Source organism: Bombus vancouverensis, chromosome 5 (assembly GCF_051014615.1).
Source record: "Bombus vancouverensis nearcticus chromosome 5, iyBomVanc1_principal, whole genome shotgun sequence".
Lineage (NCBI taxonomy): Eukaryota > Metazoa > Arthropoda > Insecta > Hymenoptera > Apidae > Bombus > Bombus vancouverensis.
Genome location: NC_134915.1, coordinates 3325560 through 3345949, shown reverse-complemented (window position 1 = coordinate 3345949; position 20390 = coordinate 3325560). Strand labels below are relative to the sequence as shown.

The window sequence follows — 20390 nt, the reverse complement described above, 5'->3', positions numbered from 1 at the left end:
CGCGTACATCGCTGCCAGACTGCATAAACACGCACAAATTGTTTTCTTTTTCACGATGAACCTCATTAGACGTATCTCACATGATGCTTAAATCTATTTTAATGGCATTTCTGGTACACAGTGTCATTTATGACGCCGTATTCAACAATTTGAGTCTCCAAGTGTTTGATTGTCATATTGTCGCCTTCGAAGAGCTTGTAATATATTTAATATGCCGTTTAGTAAGCAAATGGATAATCTTTCTCGTTGGCGTATATTTGTTTAAGTAAAGTACAAATAAGGTGGAAATTATTTCATAATTTTTGGCGCATCTCGAAGTCGATAATTTTTCTTTTGGTAAGAGATGTTCCATTGACGTTGCACGCTCCTCACTTTGTTCTTGAATTTTTTTTTGGTTGTGCAAAATTTTTTTGGGTCGGATACGACCAGCTTGGTTTCGAATTTACATTTGGAAAGAAAACACGCACGCGTAACGGTGATCGAAACGGATATTCCGAATTTTTAGCTTTCACCGACCGAGATAAAGTGTTAAGCAAATTTCTCCTGCGAACTCATATTAATTTGTTAATTTATCGGTAAGAGGCTGTTCGTATTTAGAGCGAGCTCCTGCGCGCCTTAAAAATGACTGAAAATTGAATATAAAGAAATTATGAGACCAGAGACTTGTAATTTATTTTTATTTACTTCATTATTCTAAAGAAACGTACTAGACAACTTGTACAAAATAATTGTATTATTAATTGCAAATAATTGTAACTAATTGTAAACGCAAAAGTTGTTACTTCCTTTCCTCCTTCTCAAAGAGAATATTATCGAATTAGTTTTCTTACCTCCTTCAAAGAAAAGAAAGTGCAAGGAGATGTTTATTGAACGTGTTTACGGGTTAGGGTATAAATGTATCAAAATTTTAACTTTGTAAATAAATACTTTGACTTGCTTTCAAATAAAATTCTTAGTTTCCACAGTGTAAGAACGCAGCTGTTGGGAAGAACTGTTGCAGATATCGTTAAAGTAATAAACAGATCTCTATTTTACATGTCTTAGACATGTAACTGATTAGAATATAATTAGACATGTACATGATTGGAATATAATTTGAAAACTACAAGTAGAAACGCAACACTTCGATCCTGGTCTTTATTTCTCTTTCCATTTCATCGAATATTGTTGCAGACGCGTAACTCGACATATATACAAATCGTAAGTAACATTTCTGTGCATCTGCAAAGGTGTTTTTTAAATACAAAATTTTTGTTTTCTATACAATATCGTAGGAAAATTTCAGTCGAAGCTCGATAACTTGAAAGTCTCTAGAAATGGAAATAGAACTCGCTTTAGCTCGAATTACCTTCCACGTGTCCAGATGTGTTATTTTACCTGTAGGATTTGAATTTAGAATATCCAGACCTTTAAAAATCGAACTTGCATCGAGTCTCTGCAACTCGAAATGTGCCTATAACTATGTCGTGTGTCACAAGATATCGTCATCTTTCTTCCAACTGTTAGTATTAGGTTGTCCGAAAAGTTTCTTTCGTTTCATAAGGTGATAATAGATGAATAACAATTTCTCTTTTATATTATTTTATCGAATTAAGTATGATCCATTTCGTTATATTTCTCTTATTATGTTCGTGCATAATTCGATAAACTAATATAAAACAAAGGCATTGTGCGTCCATTATTTCCTTATCAAACGAAAGAAACTTTTCGGACAACCTAATATTATCTGGAATGACGTAAAACAACACAAACTGTGTCCTACTTCTACGCCCTTCGACCACGTGCATACTCACGCAAGATAATCAGTTTTTGTCAATCGGCAGCGTAATTGCGCGCGTAACTTTATGCACATCGAATGAAACAAGTTCCAAGAGAAAGCTTAAAATATTAAACGCTAACCTGTTATCGAAACGGTGAACGTAATTGTGCCTTCGAACGAAGCTTCTGCGTGTCGAATTTTCGTTCGTTAAACAATAAAAATTTCTCTAACTAGCTTTTCCGCGAGGTTCCAGTTACCGAGAATCGACTGTACATGTATCGTTTACTATATTCATAAATCATGAGACGCTTAGGATAAACATAAATGGATGTTAGATTTTCGGTTCGGTTGGAGAGCTCTATGGAAAAAGTGAATTGTGAAGGGAAAAAGCAGAAGGAAGCACAAAGTGACACGAAGAAGAGAAAATAAAGAGTGAGGAGAAAGTGAAAGAAAAGCGAAAAGAAGTCAGAAACGAGAGAGATACAAATTAGAAAAACTAGAGGAGAAGAGGTTAGGAAGTCAGAAGCGCGGCAAACAGAGTAAGGTAGGGAAACGACAGATGGCGTCAAACAGAGGAAGACCAAGGAACGCGGGTAACGCGGGAGATAAAGCAAATTTCAAAAACATAAATGGATGTTAGTTAATTGCAAAATGAAGTTGATAATATTTAATACTCGCACGTACCGTAGAAATATCTGAATTACACTGTGATTAAAAAATACTATAATCAACAATGCGCAAAGTTAATTTCATCGAAGCTTATGTTTAAAACTAGCGAGTATCTTGCAACTTACGAGTGGCAACGTAGGTTTAACCCTTTCGCTTCGAGTGCCGCTTATAGGCGACACCAGGACCGGCGCAAGGCAGATTCAGCGCGGAACCCGACCCCGTGTTTTGAGAGGCCTCGCGGTCTACGAAAATTATCTGCGATCATCGATAAACCAAGAGAGATTTTCATCTCTGGCTATTCTGTCAATAAAAAGTGAAGTAGCAAATTCAATCGAGTTTGACGATGTTATCAAAAACTTGGTGTCGAAAAAAGCGAGAAAAATTATTTAATATTATTATTGGATCGTATTATTATTTAATATTCATCTTATAAAAAATATATAATATGTAACAGCATTTGTAAATAAATAATTCCTCGTTGTAAAATTTAAGTACAGGATTTGAATGTGTATTCAGGCCCCGCAAAATTTTTGTACCCGGCCCCGCAATAAGTCACGCCACCCCTGGGCGTTACCCACGAGATGACCTGTGGGTACGAGCGCCGCATATAGGCGGCGACCACGCAACGACTCCCGAGTCCGGCATCCCATATATCCGACATCCAAATGATGTATACAAGTGCTATCTGTAGTCAACGATATATTTTTTCGTTATCGGCAGAATATTTTCTGTTGATTCTACTGACATATTGGATTAATCACTTCTTAAAGTTACTCATTGTTCAAACAACATCAAAACGTTCCACGTAATATATTTCAAACACCCAAACGATCGTATACTGTTTCATGCTAAAAAATCTGTTAGATCCATTGACAGTGAAACGGTATTTCACATACGGTTCTTACAAGAATTACTATTATTTAACACTTTACAGCAGCTCAGGCGCAGATTCTCCCTGGCGCCGGCTCTGTTTCGGTTCAGACTCTCCAATACCATTCTTTCTGTTCATCGCGAACGCTACGTTTTTCAGATTGGTACAAAACTGTGGGAGCTTATAAAGCAACGCAACTGACGCAACTGAGCAAAGCACCTTAGTACTAAATAACAAATTACTGTTCAAATAATGAGAAAGATTGTCGGCGACAAAAAGTCGATTAATAGGCTATCGGTCGGTAAGCGTCAGCGACAAACAAGCGATTAATCGGCTATCGGTCGGTAAAGCGTTAAAACTTAGGAAAACGTATATACAACAACCACGCACACTGTGCGTATTTCTGGCGCGCGTTTCCGTTCAGTGACGGTACTTCGGCGGACGTGGACTGCCGAAGCGAAAGGGTAGATACCGCAATAGGATTGTAAATGTTCTCTTCTTAACCTTTGCGGGCAGCATGATTTTGCAATGAGATTACGAGCGAACTTGTATCAATTAAATTTGAATGTTGATGTTTTCTTTCAAAGCACAGTGCCTGTTAGCGTTTCGTCTATATTTGATAGAAATGCGAATCGGAATAGCCTCTTGTAAAGGTCGTGTCTGCTAAAAATAAGCCTCCTCTCTCATTTATACTTCATACGGGGTTATATTCAGCAATCGAACAGAGACATAGCGGCCGTAGAAAGTATACTGACACGTTACAATATCGCGTGTTTCAATTTGAACTCAGACAGAAGCAATGCACCGACTTCGTTCAAACGTTTTCATTTATTTATTATCGTTGTTTGTTTTATTATTTAACGTCGCATCGCCTGCCACAGTTACCAGCAGCTATGTACTTTTTCTGCTTAAAATAACGCGCATATTTATGCCGGACACTCTAGTACTCTAAAACAGTGATTATACGATTGTAAATTCCGGACACGTAATTAAAAACAAACGTTAGATTCGGTTAATCGAACGTCTCTTCTTAGTCTTGAAGTTTAAGGGGGTGTCCTGAATTAGAATTCTAAAACAGCGTCTTTTTGTGATTGTTTTTGGTTATTGAATTTTGAGGTATGCTTTTATATATATTTAACGAATACAAAAAATTTTTTTTAAAGTAAGAAAGACAATTATAACAGATTTCTAAGACTATTTTCTGGGCTGCAGTTTTCAATCGTCGTGAAAAATCCACCTCGTAATTCTTGACCGAAACGAAAAACCAAAAAAAGGGTTAAATTATTACATATTTTTCTTCTCGATGAACTAAAAAAGTTCGTCAAAAAGTTTATTTAAGTAATTGTTATAGCACCTTAAAGTTTAATTTTTCTTTTTATAAAACACATATTTTCTTTAAACCCGCCAAAATTTTTAATTTCACACTGTTTTCTGTCTTTCTCTTAGTTCATCGAGTTCGTTAAATATATATAAAACTATACCTCAAAATTCAATAACTTCATTTCTTTCTTTCCCTTCTAAAAAAAAACACAAAAAGACGCTGTTTTAGAACATTCTAATTCAGGACACCCCCTTAAATTGTCAGCAAGTTTGCGTATTTGTATAAGTAACAAAAGCATGCGTATACCGCAATCCAATGACTAAAATATAGCTGCTTGTACGCATGGAAATATATCACACATGTGCATCTGAATGTAGCATAATAAATAATTGAAACAGTTAGTTTCACTTTCAACTTCACGCCTTTATATTCCCCGTTTAAAACGTTATCTCTCATCACACAGTTATTTGAGACAAGTAATATGCTTTCAATGATTGTCATTCCATTATGGAAGTTGCAATATGAAAGTCGGGAAACGAAAGTTGGGCCAAAAATACCGCTTTACAGACTACTGAGTTGCATTGATCCGGAAATAATTTAATCCGATGATAATTCCGAAAACTATTCGACTAAAGATGATCGTGTACCAATTATGAAATTGGTATGCCTATCGTTAGAATGACAAGCTTACTCCTTTTTTTTTCTTTTTTTTTTTGTTTATTTTCACATTGGTCCTGGGGTCTAAATTGAACATTTACATTCGTGCCTTGTAACACGAAAGACCTTTGGCCATTTACACATTTTATTAAACCTCTGGCGATTTTTGTTTGTAAAATGTCTATTTTTCTCTTTGCCTCGCTTCTCTTTTTGCGCTAATAGCATAGGGTGACCTGACGTCAGGCCAATATCGTGTCCATAGCCCAACACAGCTTGACATTGCACGTACACCGCTTGTGGATATATATAACGTGCATAGTTTCTGCATGGCTAAAGGCCATTCGCGTATAAAGCCAATTATTACGATTCGTAAATAATTGCTGAGAAATCGGCGGACCGACTGGGATACGAAGCCAGAATATCTCCCAGTGGCAGATGGCTAGCCACTTCATCAACAATCTGTCTTTATATTGCAGAAACCTACTCGGCGTAATTACCAACTAAATATTCATAGTATCTATGTATAATTGCATATAGATGGTTGTATTAGGTTGTCCGAAAAGTTGCTTTCGTTTGATAAGGAAATAATAGACGCACAATGTTCATGCGCACAATGAATTATGCACGAACATAATAATAGAAATAGAACGAAATAGATCATACTTAATTCAATAAAATAATATAAAAGAGAAATTGTTGTTCATCTATTATCACCTTATGAAACGAAAGAAACTTTTCGGACAACCTAATATTTAGAGTGAAGGAAGATAGATGTTTTGATATAATCATGATTCCGATAAAAGTCAACGTAATTTTCTCGAAAGTTTTTCTCCAAAGAATCTACACTTTCAGCAATTTATTTTTACTTACAATTTACCTTACTAGGATTTGATAGTTTAAGCGAGAGATGAAAGTATGATTTTCAGACGATGCCATTAATTTCCCGAGATGATTGTATCTAATGATAAAATTGCTTTGTTTTTTTTTTTCTTTTTTTTAATAGATTAAAATGCATCGAATAAACTTCATCAATCTGTTACGATTCCGTGACGATTCTAACTTTACTCGCGCATAGATTCTTATCGATCTTCGATTCTACACTTGCTACGTCGTTCAAACGGTTGTTAAATTATTATGGGATGAAATATTTAAAGCTCGATAAAAAAAGAAATCGCGTCATTTATCATACTGTTCGTTATGTGAAAAAACAATTATTATTTATACTGTGTTGCTCTGTTTAACAGAAGGTATCGAAGATTGTTATCGTAATTCATAAGTGAACAATATGAGGAACGATAAAATTTCTTCGTTTGTTATTTTCGCACAATTGTTAAGTGTTTTCAAGGCTATTGATTTATAAAATGAGGGCAACGCGAGCAGTTATATTTTATACGTAAATACATAACATAAGAATAATACTACGCGTTAGTTATTTATAGTACTCTGGGGAAAAAGTGATGGAAAATTGTAATAAAAAAGAAGTTTCCAATTTCATCCAGTTTTCTCGCATACCATATATATATCAAGTAGAAAGTTTCAATTTTGTATTTGATTATAGCAGATCTAGGCTGATATCTTTTTATTTATCTAAAATTATTCCTTCTTCCAGTTGAAATGTCGTATTTGAATTATTGCTACAATGAATAATGAATATTTTAAACGCAAGTAGTAATGAAAACTTCAAAACATAATAGAATTAATGACATGATTATGAATTAAATACTTGTATTATAATTAGTGTATTACAAATTGCCCATTCAATTCATTTTATGCAAATTAATATAAAAATAAATTTGCGCTATTTGTAATTAAACACAAGTAGTAACAAAAACTTCAAAACACAGTAGAATTAATGACATGATTATGAATTAAATACTTGTATTATAATTAGTGGATTACAAATTACGCGTTCAATTCAGTTTGTTTTATGCAAATTAATATAAAAATAAATTTGCGCTATTTGTAATTAAATGCAAGTAGTAACAAAAACTTCAAAACACAGTAGAATTAATGACATGATTATGAATTAAATATTTGTATTATAATTAGTGGATTACAAATCACGCATTCAATTCAATTTATTTTATGCAAATTAATATAAAAATAAAATTGCGCTATTTGTAATTAAATGCAAGTAGTAACAAAAACTTCAAAACACAGTAGAATTAATGACACGATTATGAATTAAATACTTGCATTATAATTAGTGTATTACAAATTGCCCATTCAATTCAATTTATTTTATGCAAATTAATATGAAAATAAATTTGCGCTATTTGCAATTAAATGCAAGTAGTAACAAAAACTTCAAAACACAGTAGAATTAATGACATGATTATAAATTAAATATTTGTATTATAATTAGTGAATTACAAATTGCCCATTCAATTCAATTTATTTTATGCAAATTAATATAAAAATAAAATTGCGCTATTTGTAATTAAATGCAAGTAGTAACAAAAACTTCAAAACACAGTAGAATTAATGACATGATTATGAATTAAATATTTGTATTATAATTAGTGGATTACAAATCACGCATTCAATTCAATTTATTTTATGCAAATTAATATAAAAATAAAATTGCGCTATTTGTAATTAAATGCAAGTAGTAACAAAAACTTCAAAACACAGTAGAATTAATGACACGATTATGAATTAAATACTTGCATTATAATTAGTGTATTACAAATTGCCCATTCAATTCAATTTATTTTATGCAAATTAATATAAAAATAAAATTGCGCTATTTGTAATTAAATGCAAGTAGTAACAAAAACTTCAAAACACAGTAGAATTAATGACACGATTATGAATTAAATACTTGCATTATAATTAGTGTATTACAAATTGCCCATTCAATTCAATTTATTTTATGCAAATTAATATGAAAATAAATTTGCGCTATTTGCAATTAAATGCAAGTAGTAACAAAAACTTCAAAACACAGTAGAATTAATGACATGATTATAAATTAAATATTTGTATTATAATTAGTGAATTACAAATTGCCCATTCAATTCAATTTATTTTATGCAAATTAATATAAAAATAAAATTGCGCTATTTGTAATTAAATGCAAGTAGTAACAAAAACTTCAAAACACAGTAGAATTAATGACATGATTATGAATTAAATATTTGTATTATAATTAGTGGATTACAAATCACGCATTCAATTCAATTTATTTTATGCAAATTAATATAAAAATAAAATTGCGCTATTTGTAATTAAATGCAAGTAGTAACAAAAACTTCAAAACACAGTAGAATTAATGACACGATTATGAATTAAATACTTGCATTATAATTAGTGTATTACAAATTGCCCATTCAATTCAATTTATTTTATGCAAATTAATATGAAAATAAATTTGCGCTATTTGCAATTAAATGCAAGTAGTAACAAAAACTTCAAAACACAGTAGAATTAATGACATGATTATAAATTAAATATTTGTATTATAATTAGTGAATTACAAATTGCCCATTCAATTCAATTTATTTTATGCAAATTAATATAAAAATAAATTTGCGCTATTTGTAATTAAACGTAAATAATAGTAATGAAAACTTCGAGACATAACAGAATTAATAGCATGATTCTGAATAAAATGTTTGTAATATAATTAATTAATTGCAAATTACACAATTAGTTCTTAATTTTGTTTTTGTGTAAATTAATTTAAAAAATAAGCTTGTGATACTAATAATTTTGACGCATATCTACGAATTATAAGAATGCATATAATTATGTATTAAGTGAGCTGAGAATAGTAATGGTGCGAGTTAAACTTTCTGAGAATTTTAATGAATTCATTTGCATTTACATAAATCGTATATTTCAGCTTGTAAAAATATCGTCCGTTTAATTCCACATTTAATTAAAGCACAGCTTCACTTTCTGACGACATACGTTTTTGTAATTTCAAAACGTATATATCCCACGTTTTCTATAATAATATACGCGAACATTATTTTACGAAAAATACCAATGGATCCACTCTCGTCGTTATAATAATTAATGTAATAATAATAATCAGACATCTTATACTTATAAATAAATATATAATATATGAAATTGAACATTCCAACAATTCCTATAGTAAGATATATAGGAAGCAGAAAACTGCTATAGAAAATGAAAAATGTTATAGAAAAGTCGAAAATACCAATAGAACTTTCCATTTCCCATTATACATTTGCCATTATGTACAAAATGACAAAACTGTGGCATTTTCTCTATTTCTCAAATCCTCCAAAGAGTATTAGAATATAATACACGGAAATACTCCGTCTCAGACAATACAATTGAACCCTGCAAATGTCAACTTCCCGAGTCTCTCGCATAAATGACGGAAATTTTCCCCAATCAGGTTTCTAACGAGAAACGCTAGGGCTCCGCCATCGTCGCAAAGGACGCGATTCTTTCGCAATTAAAAGTTTCGTTAACGAACTGCCAAATCGATACATCATTACCAGGATGGAACACGTCCTCATAACAAGTCTGCGAAGGGTAGTTCTCCATGCGGAAACTTGGCCAATTCGCCGCGAGAAAATGTATTAGCAGGCGCGCGGTTTGTCGGCTACAATGCTACAACGTCGACATTCTGCCGTGCCACCACGTTCTGAATAATTCATAGCGCAGCATCTCGAAATGCCTGGTTTCCCTGTAATATATCGATAACCGTCCTCTTCAACCGACTGCTTGCCCCTTCTCGTCGTCTCCTGCAGACGGTAATCGCTATGGGATTCTCCTACCTGTCGCGGGAAGCGTATCGATCCAGTCGCGATGCATTGTTTTTCCAGACTGTTCCGCCGCTTCGGTCATTTTTCACGTTTCGAAAAATATATCGAATTAAAGGGAAGCTTTAAAAGCAGATGGCTGCTTCGTGCGATAATTTAACACGAAAGTTCCATTAGATTTTCGTACATAACAACACGGTCGACCCTCGAACACAGCGGCGGATTTCATTGTACGCGCACGTGTTTCTCGCTTAATATTGTAGGAATTTTCGCGAGTAGATACACACCGTGTACTTACTTATGTAATCCGTGTAGGAAAGCGCCACTTTGTAACAAACTTTACGGACAGCTAACGAGAAGCGTTTGAGAAGAAAAGGCGAATCGTCGTTGCTGAAAGACGATTAGCCGACAGACTAAGTTCATATTATTTGCAGTTTTCGTGAGATCAGTCGCGTGAAGATCGTCACAGTATAAATATAATATACGGATGAATAATGTGAGTGTATATTGGTTTATAGAGGGTGGTCTAAGAGTTGGACGAAAACACGCTTCGAACGTAATTTAATCAGCTTTCAATCGACTGTAAATTGCAATACGAAAATGTTTTACTTGTATGAAATATCGAGGTTACTACTATTTTTTAAAACGAAATAATACGTTTTCTTATACTCCATTCGATGCATCTTTTTTAATCCTCTGCAGGAAGGTATTAAGGTACTTGAGTCGGGAAAATTTAAGGTAATTGAGTCGGAAAATTTAACGTTGCGAAACTTATCGTATGAAAGACGAGGAAAGATAGCGTAATACCTTTTGCTTTTTATATTTTACGCGCTACTTTTTAGCTTTTATGCTTTCCTCGTCTTTCGTACGATAAGTTTCACAACATCAAAGATAAAACATCTTTTAAACTGATCATTTCTCCATCCAAGTACCTTGACACTAGAACTACTACCACACCAGTCAAATTGTTTGGTTTTACAATTTTATTTTAAAATTCCTACTTCATGTTATCTTTTTCTTCCGCAATGATGTAATGACTTTCGCAACGATAACTAAAAAAATAATATAATGAATTTTATTTTGTTTTTTATGTATTCAAACTGAAAATAATTTTGTATCAAAGCTACTCATACCAATACCAGTCAAAATGACTGATACTTGTCAAAGTGTAAAAGTTAAAAAGAGCGAGAAGCACATGTGGATTTTGGATACAGTTATTTGCACAATTGATTAATATCTTCCCAGACGCTTTAACTTCCCATTTGGTAGATTTAAGAATAGGAGGTACATTAATGATTCGTGTATATTTGTGACAATTTGTGACAACACTAGAATTACCACACCATGTCAAATTGACTGGTTTTACAATTTTATTTTAAAATTCCTACTTCATGTTATATTTTTTGATGTAATCACTTTCGTAACGATAACTAAAAGAATAATATAATGAATTTTATTTTGTTTTTTATGTATTCAAACTGGAAATAATTTCGTATCAAGGCTACTTATACCAATACCAGTCAAAGTGTAAAAGGGTCCTGAAATCTGTTTATCGAACTCCAATTAACAAGTTTCCTCGTTTGGTACAACTTGCCACACGTTTTGAACATTTGTACTGCGTACTATTCGATATGACGATATCGGTTATCAGGAAAATTCCGGATCGATCGCTAGATCGCTAACACTAAAAATATCACAGTAGTCAAAATGACTGGTTCTACAATTTTACAAATGTGTCAACCCTCTTTTAGGGGTTATGACCCCAGATGGATTAATAATACCAAAAATGTACTGCATAACATGAAATTTCTTCTGTAAGAAAGTAATAAATCAATAAATATACAAATATTCTATTATTACGTATTTTTTAAAGACCAGTCATTTTGACTGACTGGTAGAAATAGCTTCGTGTTAACTATCGGTAGTTCTAGTGTTAATACGTAGCTGTAGAGACTTAAAAAATGCATATATAATATAACGACATATACAAAAATGTATCGTTCCATCTAAAAATATAGAGGTGACTCTTTATTAAAGGAGTAACACTTTTTTGAAATTATTATTATATTGCGATTCGTAGCCGATTAGAAGCTGATTAACTTTTGTTCGAAACGTTTCTTCCTCCCACTATCGTAAATGCTGAAAAATCGCAGTCACTGATTTTTGGACCATACTATATATATATGTACATATATATGTGTACGTATTTCCTCTTCCTTACACGTGGATAATTTCCTTAAAATCATTTTCTTCTTTGTCCAACTTATTTTCTTAGAAAATTACAATAATAACACATGTATGTACATATGTAGTATGCTTCATATACAAATACAGCTTTCATGCGACAACAGGACGTTACATGCACGCATTTACGTACATGGTTCAGTTTTTCGGGACTGAAAATTTATACGCGGATTTTCCAAGGTTGAAAATTTGTCCGAGGTGAATCGTAATTATCGGATTTTTCGCCACCACAGTACGTCCACTCGCGTGTTTATGTCTACAATTTGTCTTTGTTTGGTATGCAGTCTCATATCAGTTACAAAGCACGGTTTAATTAAATATTTGGAATCATAAACGGTAGAATCGTAGATTTAACCCTTTGCACTCCTTTGTCGAGTCTCACTCGACATTCTTTCAGTCCAACATTTTCGTGCAACGTGCGAAAGAAAACCAGGATTGCATCCTGGAAATTGTTTCAGGATATATCGTACACTTAAAAATTACAAAATACAACAATAGTGTGAATAAAACTGGTATTTAAGTAAATTTGTTTCTTCCTTTATTTATTTAAATTGTCTTGTTTTTTAGTTAAAGTAAATTTGAAATAAAATACTTGGAAGCGTTGGGAGCTGTTGGTAACGAAATTGAAATAAAATTCAGAGTGCAAAGGCTTAATTAAATTTCAATCAAACGGGAGAAAACCCATTGGATCGCGATGTGTTACAGAGCGCGTATGCATCGTAGAAGTTTAAGCAAAGAATTCTCAAACGCGCCAAGATAGAACGTGGAAAAGTCCAGTACGAAAGAAAAATTATTCGCAACTAAACACATTCTATGAATGGCATTACAGTTACTAAATTTAGAACTAAACCTACGTGGTGAAAATGCATCAACTTTGTCGAACGTCCCCAGACGATGGTCGTAGAGATTTAATAATTGCAAATCTTCAACGATTTCAATAAAACAGTGATGGACGAGTTAGATAGGACTAAGAACATGTTATAATACTTTTGTGATCATAATTTCCTGAAACTGTCAGTTAAAATACTAACGAATCTATAATTATTTCTTAAATATTAGCAGGTATTGTATTCTTCGATTCATCTAATTTTACCTAATGAAAGAAATGATAATAATAAATATATGTCGGGTTAACATTAGAATTTAAGGCGCGTAACGATTCTTCGTTTGAATTAGCCATCGTGTTACGAAACAGAGATTATATTTACGCGAATATGCAAGATTTTACAAAATATTATGAATAATGAGTTTAATGAATGATAAGATTAACAAACGATAAGTTTAACTAATGACTAGATTAAAGAGTAATAAGTTTAACGAATAATAAGAGTAACGAATAATATGTCTTACGAATAATAAATTTAACGAATAATGAGATCAACGATTAATAGGTTTTACGAATAATGAATTTAATTATCGCTATTAACAATGTTCCTGGGTTCAAACGAATCCACGGTCAACGGGATAACTCTTTACTATGCGTAGAATAATTTTAAACACAAAAAAATACGATTGCTGAGACACTCGGTAAATTGCTCGATGTATCACTTTCCAAGGCGATCACACGAATGAATAACTGATGAAAATCTTTTTCGCTGTACGACTGCATTTGTTTGTTATATGCTCGCTGGAGGCATCGAGAAGGTTCCAATCGTCGTTGCTAGGCAGTTTCTGTCAAGAGTTTGTTGTATACTCTTTGGAAACATCGAGAAAGATCCAAACGCCGTTGCTAGGCAGTTTCTGTCTGGAGTTTGATTCCTAATACAACGTGTGTCCCATTATATCGACATCTCCAAAGTACAATTCTATGTGATTTCTAGGGAGAACTATACAACCGATTCACACCTTCGTCAGGCAAAACGTTTATCCCGTGACCGTGGCTACGTTCGGCGACCAGTTGTCACCTCGAACCCACTTTCGCTATCACAAATATCGAACAATTGCAAATGACAACAATTGCTTAATTACAGCTATGATAAAATCTAGGCTAAAGCATTAGAAGACTTTCCCAAAATTGCAAAGGGAAGGCTCCGGTTTTCCTTTCATCTCCGACATATATATATATATTATTATAATTTTATATATATATATGTAAATAGTAAAATCTTCGAAATATCGTCGCTGGAAAATTTGTTATTCGAAGCAAACACGTCTTAAAGAAATAATAAATAGTAAAAGAATAATAAAAAATAAGAATGTAAATATTTAATATGATTCTTAAAATATTCAGTTAATGAACGTTCCGAATGTAATTTTTTAAATATTCAATTACCCAATTGGCTAACCTTGAATCTCGTTATCAATTTATTCATGGACGCATAAGTAGAAACGTACTGGCGCTGCAAATTGCCAGACATTAATAATACATCGGCGCAAACGAACGTAATTAGGCGGTAATAAAATTGTTTCACGTGCCTTTGTCGCCATACAGGTGAAAGACGTGACAAGGAGAATAGATTTTCACGATACGAAAATTATAATGGAACGTGTAAGGCTGACATGTGCCGGGAAAAATATATACGTGAAATGCCACTACTTTCTCTCACATAATTCCAGTGTTTCCTATTGCTAATGATGCACTATGTGTCGTGTTTTTTCAGCGTGCATCAAGGAACCAATTACTTAAGAAAAATTGTTCGCGAAAGTGGCAACGAAGAGCGGTAAAAATTGTTTCTAGAGCGCGAAATATATGTATGTACTTGCATATTGCGTGCACCTTATAACGGCTACAAATATTTATAAAAACACTTCCGAGAAACGGTAAAAGAATGTGTTAAATTATCGCCTAGCGTTACTTTTTATGTCGAATGGGTTTCATTTGATTCTAAAGCAAGTCGTATCTCGGACGTTGTGTGATATAATACTGTTTATGTAGAGAAGTGAAACGCTATTCGTCGAATAGAGGCAAGATTACACTCTACATTCTAATAATTACTCTCGGTTGATTTTCACATTGCAGATTCGTAACAACAACTGCACGCGATTCGTTTCCGCTTCCTAACGCGAAACTGTTGAAGTATTTACTTCAAGAAAATCTCTACACCTTTTCCTTTTGTATATCCGTGACCTGGAGATCGTTGTTACAAAAAGAATAGAATTTAAGGAAAAAAATTCAAAATAAGGAGAGGTCCATATTATTGCGCGCTTGAATATAAATTTTGTTTTGCATTGCAAGGTCTAAAGACAAAAGAGCTATAAGTAGATTTCTATTGCTGTTTCTTGTAGCCTTCAGCTAGAACTACACACCAGGGTTAACTTTTTGCTAATGTCCTTTTGCTATAAATATATGAACCCTGTCATGGATTTTTCCTATTGTATTGTAACAGTGCAAGAGTGAGGATCTGTATCAGCGTACACTATACTTATACTTATACCTATACTTATTTCAAGATATTTTTCTATTACAAATTCATCCACTCGTTCCTCTATCAGTCAACCTCGGCAGAAACGATGGAACATTCGAACGCAACAAATACGAACGATCAGTCACAAAAGTATTCGTGCGAGATACAAGAAATTCTTTATATTCTTATATATGTTATAAGAATTCTTTATATAAGACAATTTTATAATGTACATTGTTCTATTTAAAATAATCTAATTTACAAATTACAATTAAAATAATACGGCTTACGAGTAATTTACAAGTTAATTATATATTGTACATAATTGAATATTGGCGTCAAACTGGTTCACATTGTGAAACGCTCTGTATTTGGCATAACCTGTAAAAGAAACCTAATGGCTTAGTGCACTACAACTATGTAAATAAATAATTACAAAAATGATATTAACAAATGATGTAACTTATCATTTTATAGTTAAGATTATAGCCATTATGTTATGAGTGTTAATAACATCTCTAAAATAAAATTTAAAGAAGTTATTTTATCAATTTATAATTTATAAATTTTATTTAAAATAGATCAACTTCTTCAAACTTCGACCATACGACCTGAGGTTTTTTGAGAAGCTATTGGGTTGGCAACTAAGTGATTGCGGATTGTGTCATTACCAACTAATGACAAAATCCGCAATCACTTAGTTGCCAAACCAATAGAAGGATTAGTTGACTAGATGAAGTGCAACAGAAATTTGGAGAAAATAGAAATTGATATGAATAGCGATGAAGAAAGTAAAGTCCACCTTGTACAATTTTTTTATCTTTTACACGTCATCCAGTGAACTAATTCTTCTAGCTTCTGAAAAAGAGCTCAAGTCTTTTGGTCCAATTTTGAACAAGTTTTTCTTTTGTAAATGATGTACGAATGCTTTTTACATTGACTGTATTTTGCATTTTACGTCTCAGATAGCTACAGACTATGCCACTTGAATCAGACAGTCAGTAGTCAGACAGGAATTGGATGATATCGAGAGGAACATAATCTCGTGCAATTACATTTTATATGGACGCGTACATGTGATATGCAGATGATTTACGTTCTTTTAAATTTTACGTTCTTCATCATAGAAGTTTTAATTTACGAATCGATTCGTCTTGACACTCTCTCTGAAAAGATATCTATTCGTATGATAATCGATTCATATGGAAAAACTATTAATTTGCTGGATACTTTCACTTTTATGTCGTAAAACCTATCGTATGAAAAGACAAGAAAACCAAATACGTTTTCCCTTAAATTGGTACCTTTCAGGAGCAAATTATATGTCTAATTTTTGTCCCATATTGAACCTCGTCGGACGTATATGAAATAGCACATTTTGCCATTGAAACTATGTGTATGCATGTAGCGTATCGCTTGATATTTCTTCTGCAATTGGCATTATATGATTAATCTCTGGAAACGCAATAAAAACGGCTTATATTATCATCCATATTTGCATAAATACATTTACACAACAAAAGCTTGATTTACATAAATCCTTTACATCATTTTCCCCGTTGTAGTTTCATCGTAAAATGCCAACCGAAGCGCTTTCTCGTGAATGAATATAATAATTATACTTTGTACAATTGAATTCAGTTAGTCTCGCTGCCTGGCTCATGCCGATCACGTAAAAGGGAATTGATACTATCGCAATTCCATCGAAACTCTATTCTTACGAGTCTTATAAATAAGATACACATTGATTCGTAGACTTTTCTCTTTGATTCTTCGTAACTTCATTAACTATGTATACTATAAATGCTGTACTATGAATACTATTTACTATACTACACTATAAATAAAGGATACATTAAAAGATTGATTGACAGATTACAGACTTCCTTCTTTGACTTTTCGTAGCTTCGTTAACTATATGTACCATAAATAAGATTACACATTGACTTGTAGACTTTCTTCCTTGATTCTTCATAATTTGATTAAACATATAGGCACGTACAGATACTTTAAACACGACGTGTCCAGAATTTGTAAAATAAAACTTTAATCGTCGTTTTGTTACTTTTTGCCTATTGCACGACATCAGCGGAATACAAGGCTGCCAACATGATTGTGTTATAAAAGATCCTTTATTAACTGATACGACCAAGTAAGTTGAGAGGTTCTTATTACGTTACGGGTTTAATTGATGTCAGCGAATCGATCTGTTTCAGTAGCGGGATGGTGCAAAGTGTTGGTGCCAATTTATCTCCGGACCAAACATTCGGATCGATTCGATCGCTGTCGGTGACGAGGGAAGTCGCCAGTTTTCCTCTATCAAGAACGCCTACGCCGCCTCCGCAACGCAGGTAATTTTTCTTCATTTGCTTCGTTCGCCGCCACGGCGCGTTCAATAAATATCGCTTTACTCGAGCGTAACGCTTCCATCACGAGGAATAGCTATGCCCGTAGGATGTGTGAGATAAGCCCAACTTTTAAAAGATATCCAACAAGATACTTAAACATTATGGCTGAGCAGGTATTTTATCAAACGCGGCATTTTTCATCGAATCGTCGTATTTTTCTACCATTTCTCCACGTATACTCGAGGAAAATATGGAAAATAATGGAAAAATTGCGCGTAAGGAATTATTGAAGTATAAAAAGTTTTGATATTAATGTTTTAATATTTTGCACATTCTTCAAATGTTAGAAACCTCTTTTCTAAAGCGACGTTGGAATATACAAAATTCGAGAACCGCAGCAACCTGTCGCTATTACTTCTATTATTATTTGATTTGATTGTGAAATGTTTCTAAATGATTTCTTATCGTGATTATGTGCAATTTATTCACTACGAATCAGATTTTCTAATAAATAGAATGAATCTAATCAGTATAATATCAGCACAAAATGTGTAACGTTATATTAATAGTTGGAGATCTATGGGCAAATATACCACGTAAAGTTATTAACCTTCCTACGTTCTTTCGGTTATTTCCGAGCTAATTGTATTTTTCTAACATTATAAAATACCTTCAACTTGGACAAAATATGAACAAAGTTTTATTTGTATGCAGGATTTCTCGTTTCAGTCTTGTGCTATTCCTTTTGAACTTCTAATTCTTTTCTAATTTTCTTTTCAACAACTCTCTATCGTTTTAAGTGTTTTATTTAAAATGTACTTTATCAAACAGCTGCTTGATAGGAAGCAATTTAAACAATTTTTTTGCTAATTACATTGAATATGTAATATTGCTTATCTAAGTACAAAAAAATACTGCCAAATATAATACATATTTAACCTGACAATTTAAAAATATCCAGTACGACACGGAGTATCTGTGAAAAAAATTAATTTCGAGTTACTCGACAATGAAGTTCAAAGGGTTGAACATCTTCTCACCTCTTAGGTACGACGCGCCACTATGGTGGCTCACTTCATTGACTCATTCGCTCCGTTTGAACTAAATGATCTTTTTCATTTGTCTTGCTGCACACCTTTTTTGCCCTCACAACATTTTATGACAGTGTTAACGATATACAGACAGAATATATAGTTTTTATGTTTGATACGCCAGTGTCAGGTATCAATTGTTGCTTCTCGTTAAAATAAATATACCGTTGTTAGATGGTCTTTTTAACATGCCGATCCGTATCTTTATAATTTTTTAGAATCTTCCGCCTCAAAATGTAGCTTCAAAATAGAAAACGAACAGCAATTTGGAAAACACTATCGCGCTATGAGTGTAAAAATTGTGACAAATTCTATGTGTCGTACAGTGCTTTAAAATATATCACACTCAATTGTAATATTAATTATTAAAGTCAATTATTTAAGTTAAATTATATGCAGCATACTTTTAAGAAAAATTATAATTTAATTATCAAAAAAGCTTCCTTCCTTATTTATTTAAGCTTATTGCAGTGCTGTATCGTTTACACGTAATTCTCGTCCATCTCTGCCGTACAGAGAAACAACCGGCAAGACAACAGCGAGAAACAAGAAACAAAATTCAACTGTACCTAAGAGGTTAACAATATTCCAAATTCTTTTCGTTCGATAAAATGAGAAAAAGATTAAAAATGTAAAAATTCGTGGAACGTGGTAGGCTTAAAATACTGACAACACGGTTTATCAGTGGACATGTTTGCCACTTAACTTTACAGTACCAGAGGACGTAGATTTATCGGTAATTTGTTATATTGAAGTCTACTTACATCGTACACGCGGTCGTTAACGTTGATTGTACTTGGTTATTCGATAGCTTGGCCGCATTCCACGTGCTAGAATATTAGCCACGTGCAAACTCGAAGCTCGACTCGTGGCCAGTGAAGTGTACGTACTCTTAACGGTATATCAAGATTACTTACCTCCATGAATTAGACGTTCGTGCCATGTTCCTTCTACTTACGTTGCAATCTACTCCACCTTAAGTGTTTATTTAATAATTATTACGAATCAAGAGTCTCTGCGTGTTAACGATCAAATGAAATTGTACCTGTGACGCAATTTGAAATTGCTCAGTGTCAAATTGTGAAATTGAGATCAACTGACTTAAAATTACGCGGGTATTAATTATAATGAAATTCGGCTTAAGCGTTTATCTAACAATTATCACGGACAAAGAGCTTACATTAAATTTCAATTTCAAGATCAATTTGAAATTGGAAATCAAGTAGCTTAAAATTACGCAGAATTAATTATAATCAACGCGCATTAATTGTAATCAATTCGCTTTAAGCGTTTGTTTAATAATTACCACGGATCAAAAGTTTCTGCGTTTTAACGATCAAA

At 33.0% G+C, this 20390-nt stretch overlaps 1 protein-coding gene across 5 annotated transcripts in view; it reads left to right on the top strand.

Moving 5' to 3' along the window:
- The window catches only part of LOC117159861 (uncharacterized), a 213852-nt gene that overhangs the window by 168350 nt on the left and 25112 nt on the right, over positions 1-20390 (top strand). For 4 of the 5 annotated variants that reach the window (XM_033340034.2, XM_033340037.2, XM_033340036.2 and 1 more), the window contains exon 5: positions 17827-17961. In XM_033340034.2, coding sequence (XP_033195925.1) covers positions 17827-17961 — 135 coding nt within the window. The remainder of the gene's footprint in view (positions 1-17826; positions 17962-20390) is intronic. The other variant, XM_033340035.2, reaches the window with a different exon arrangement.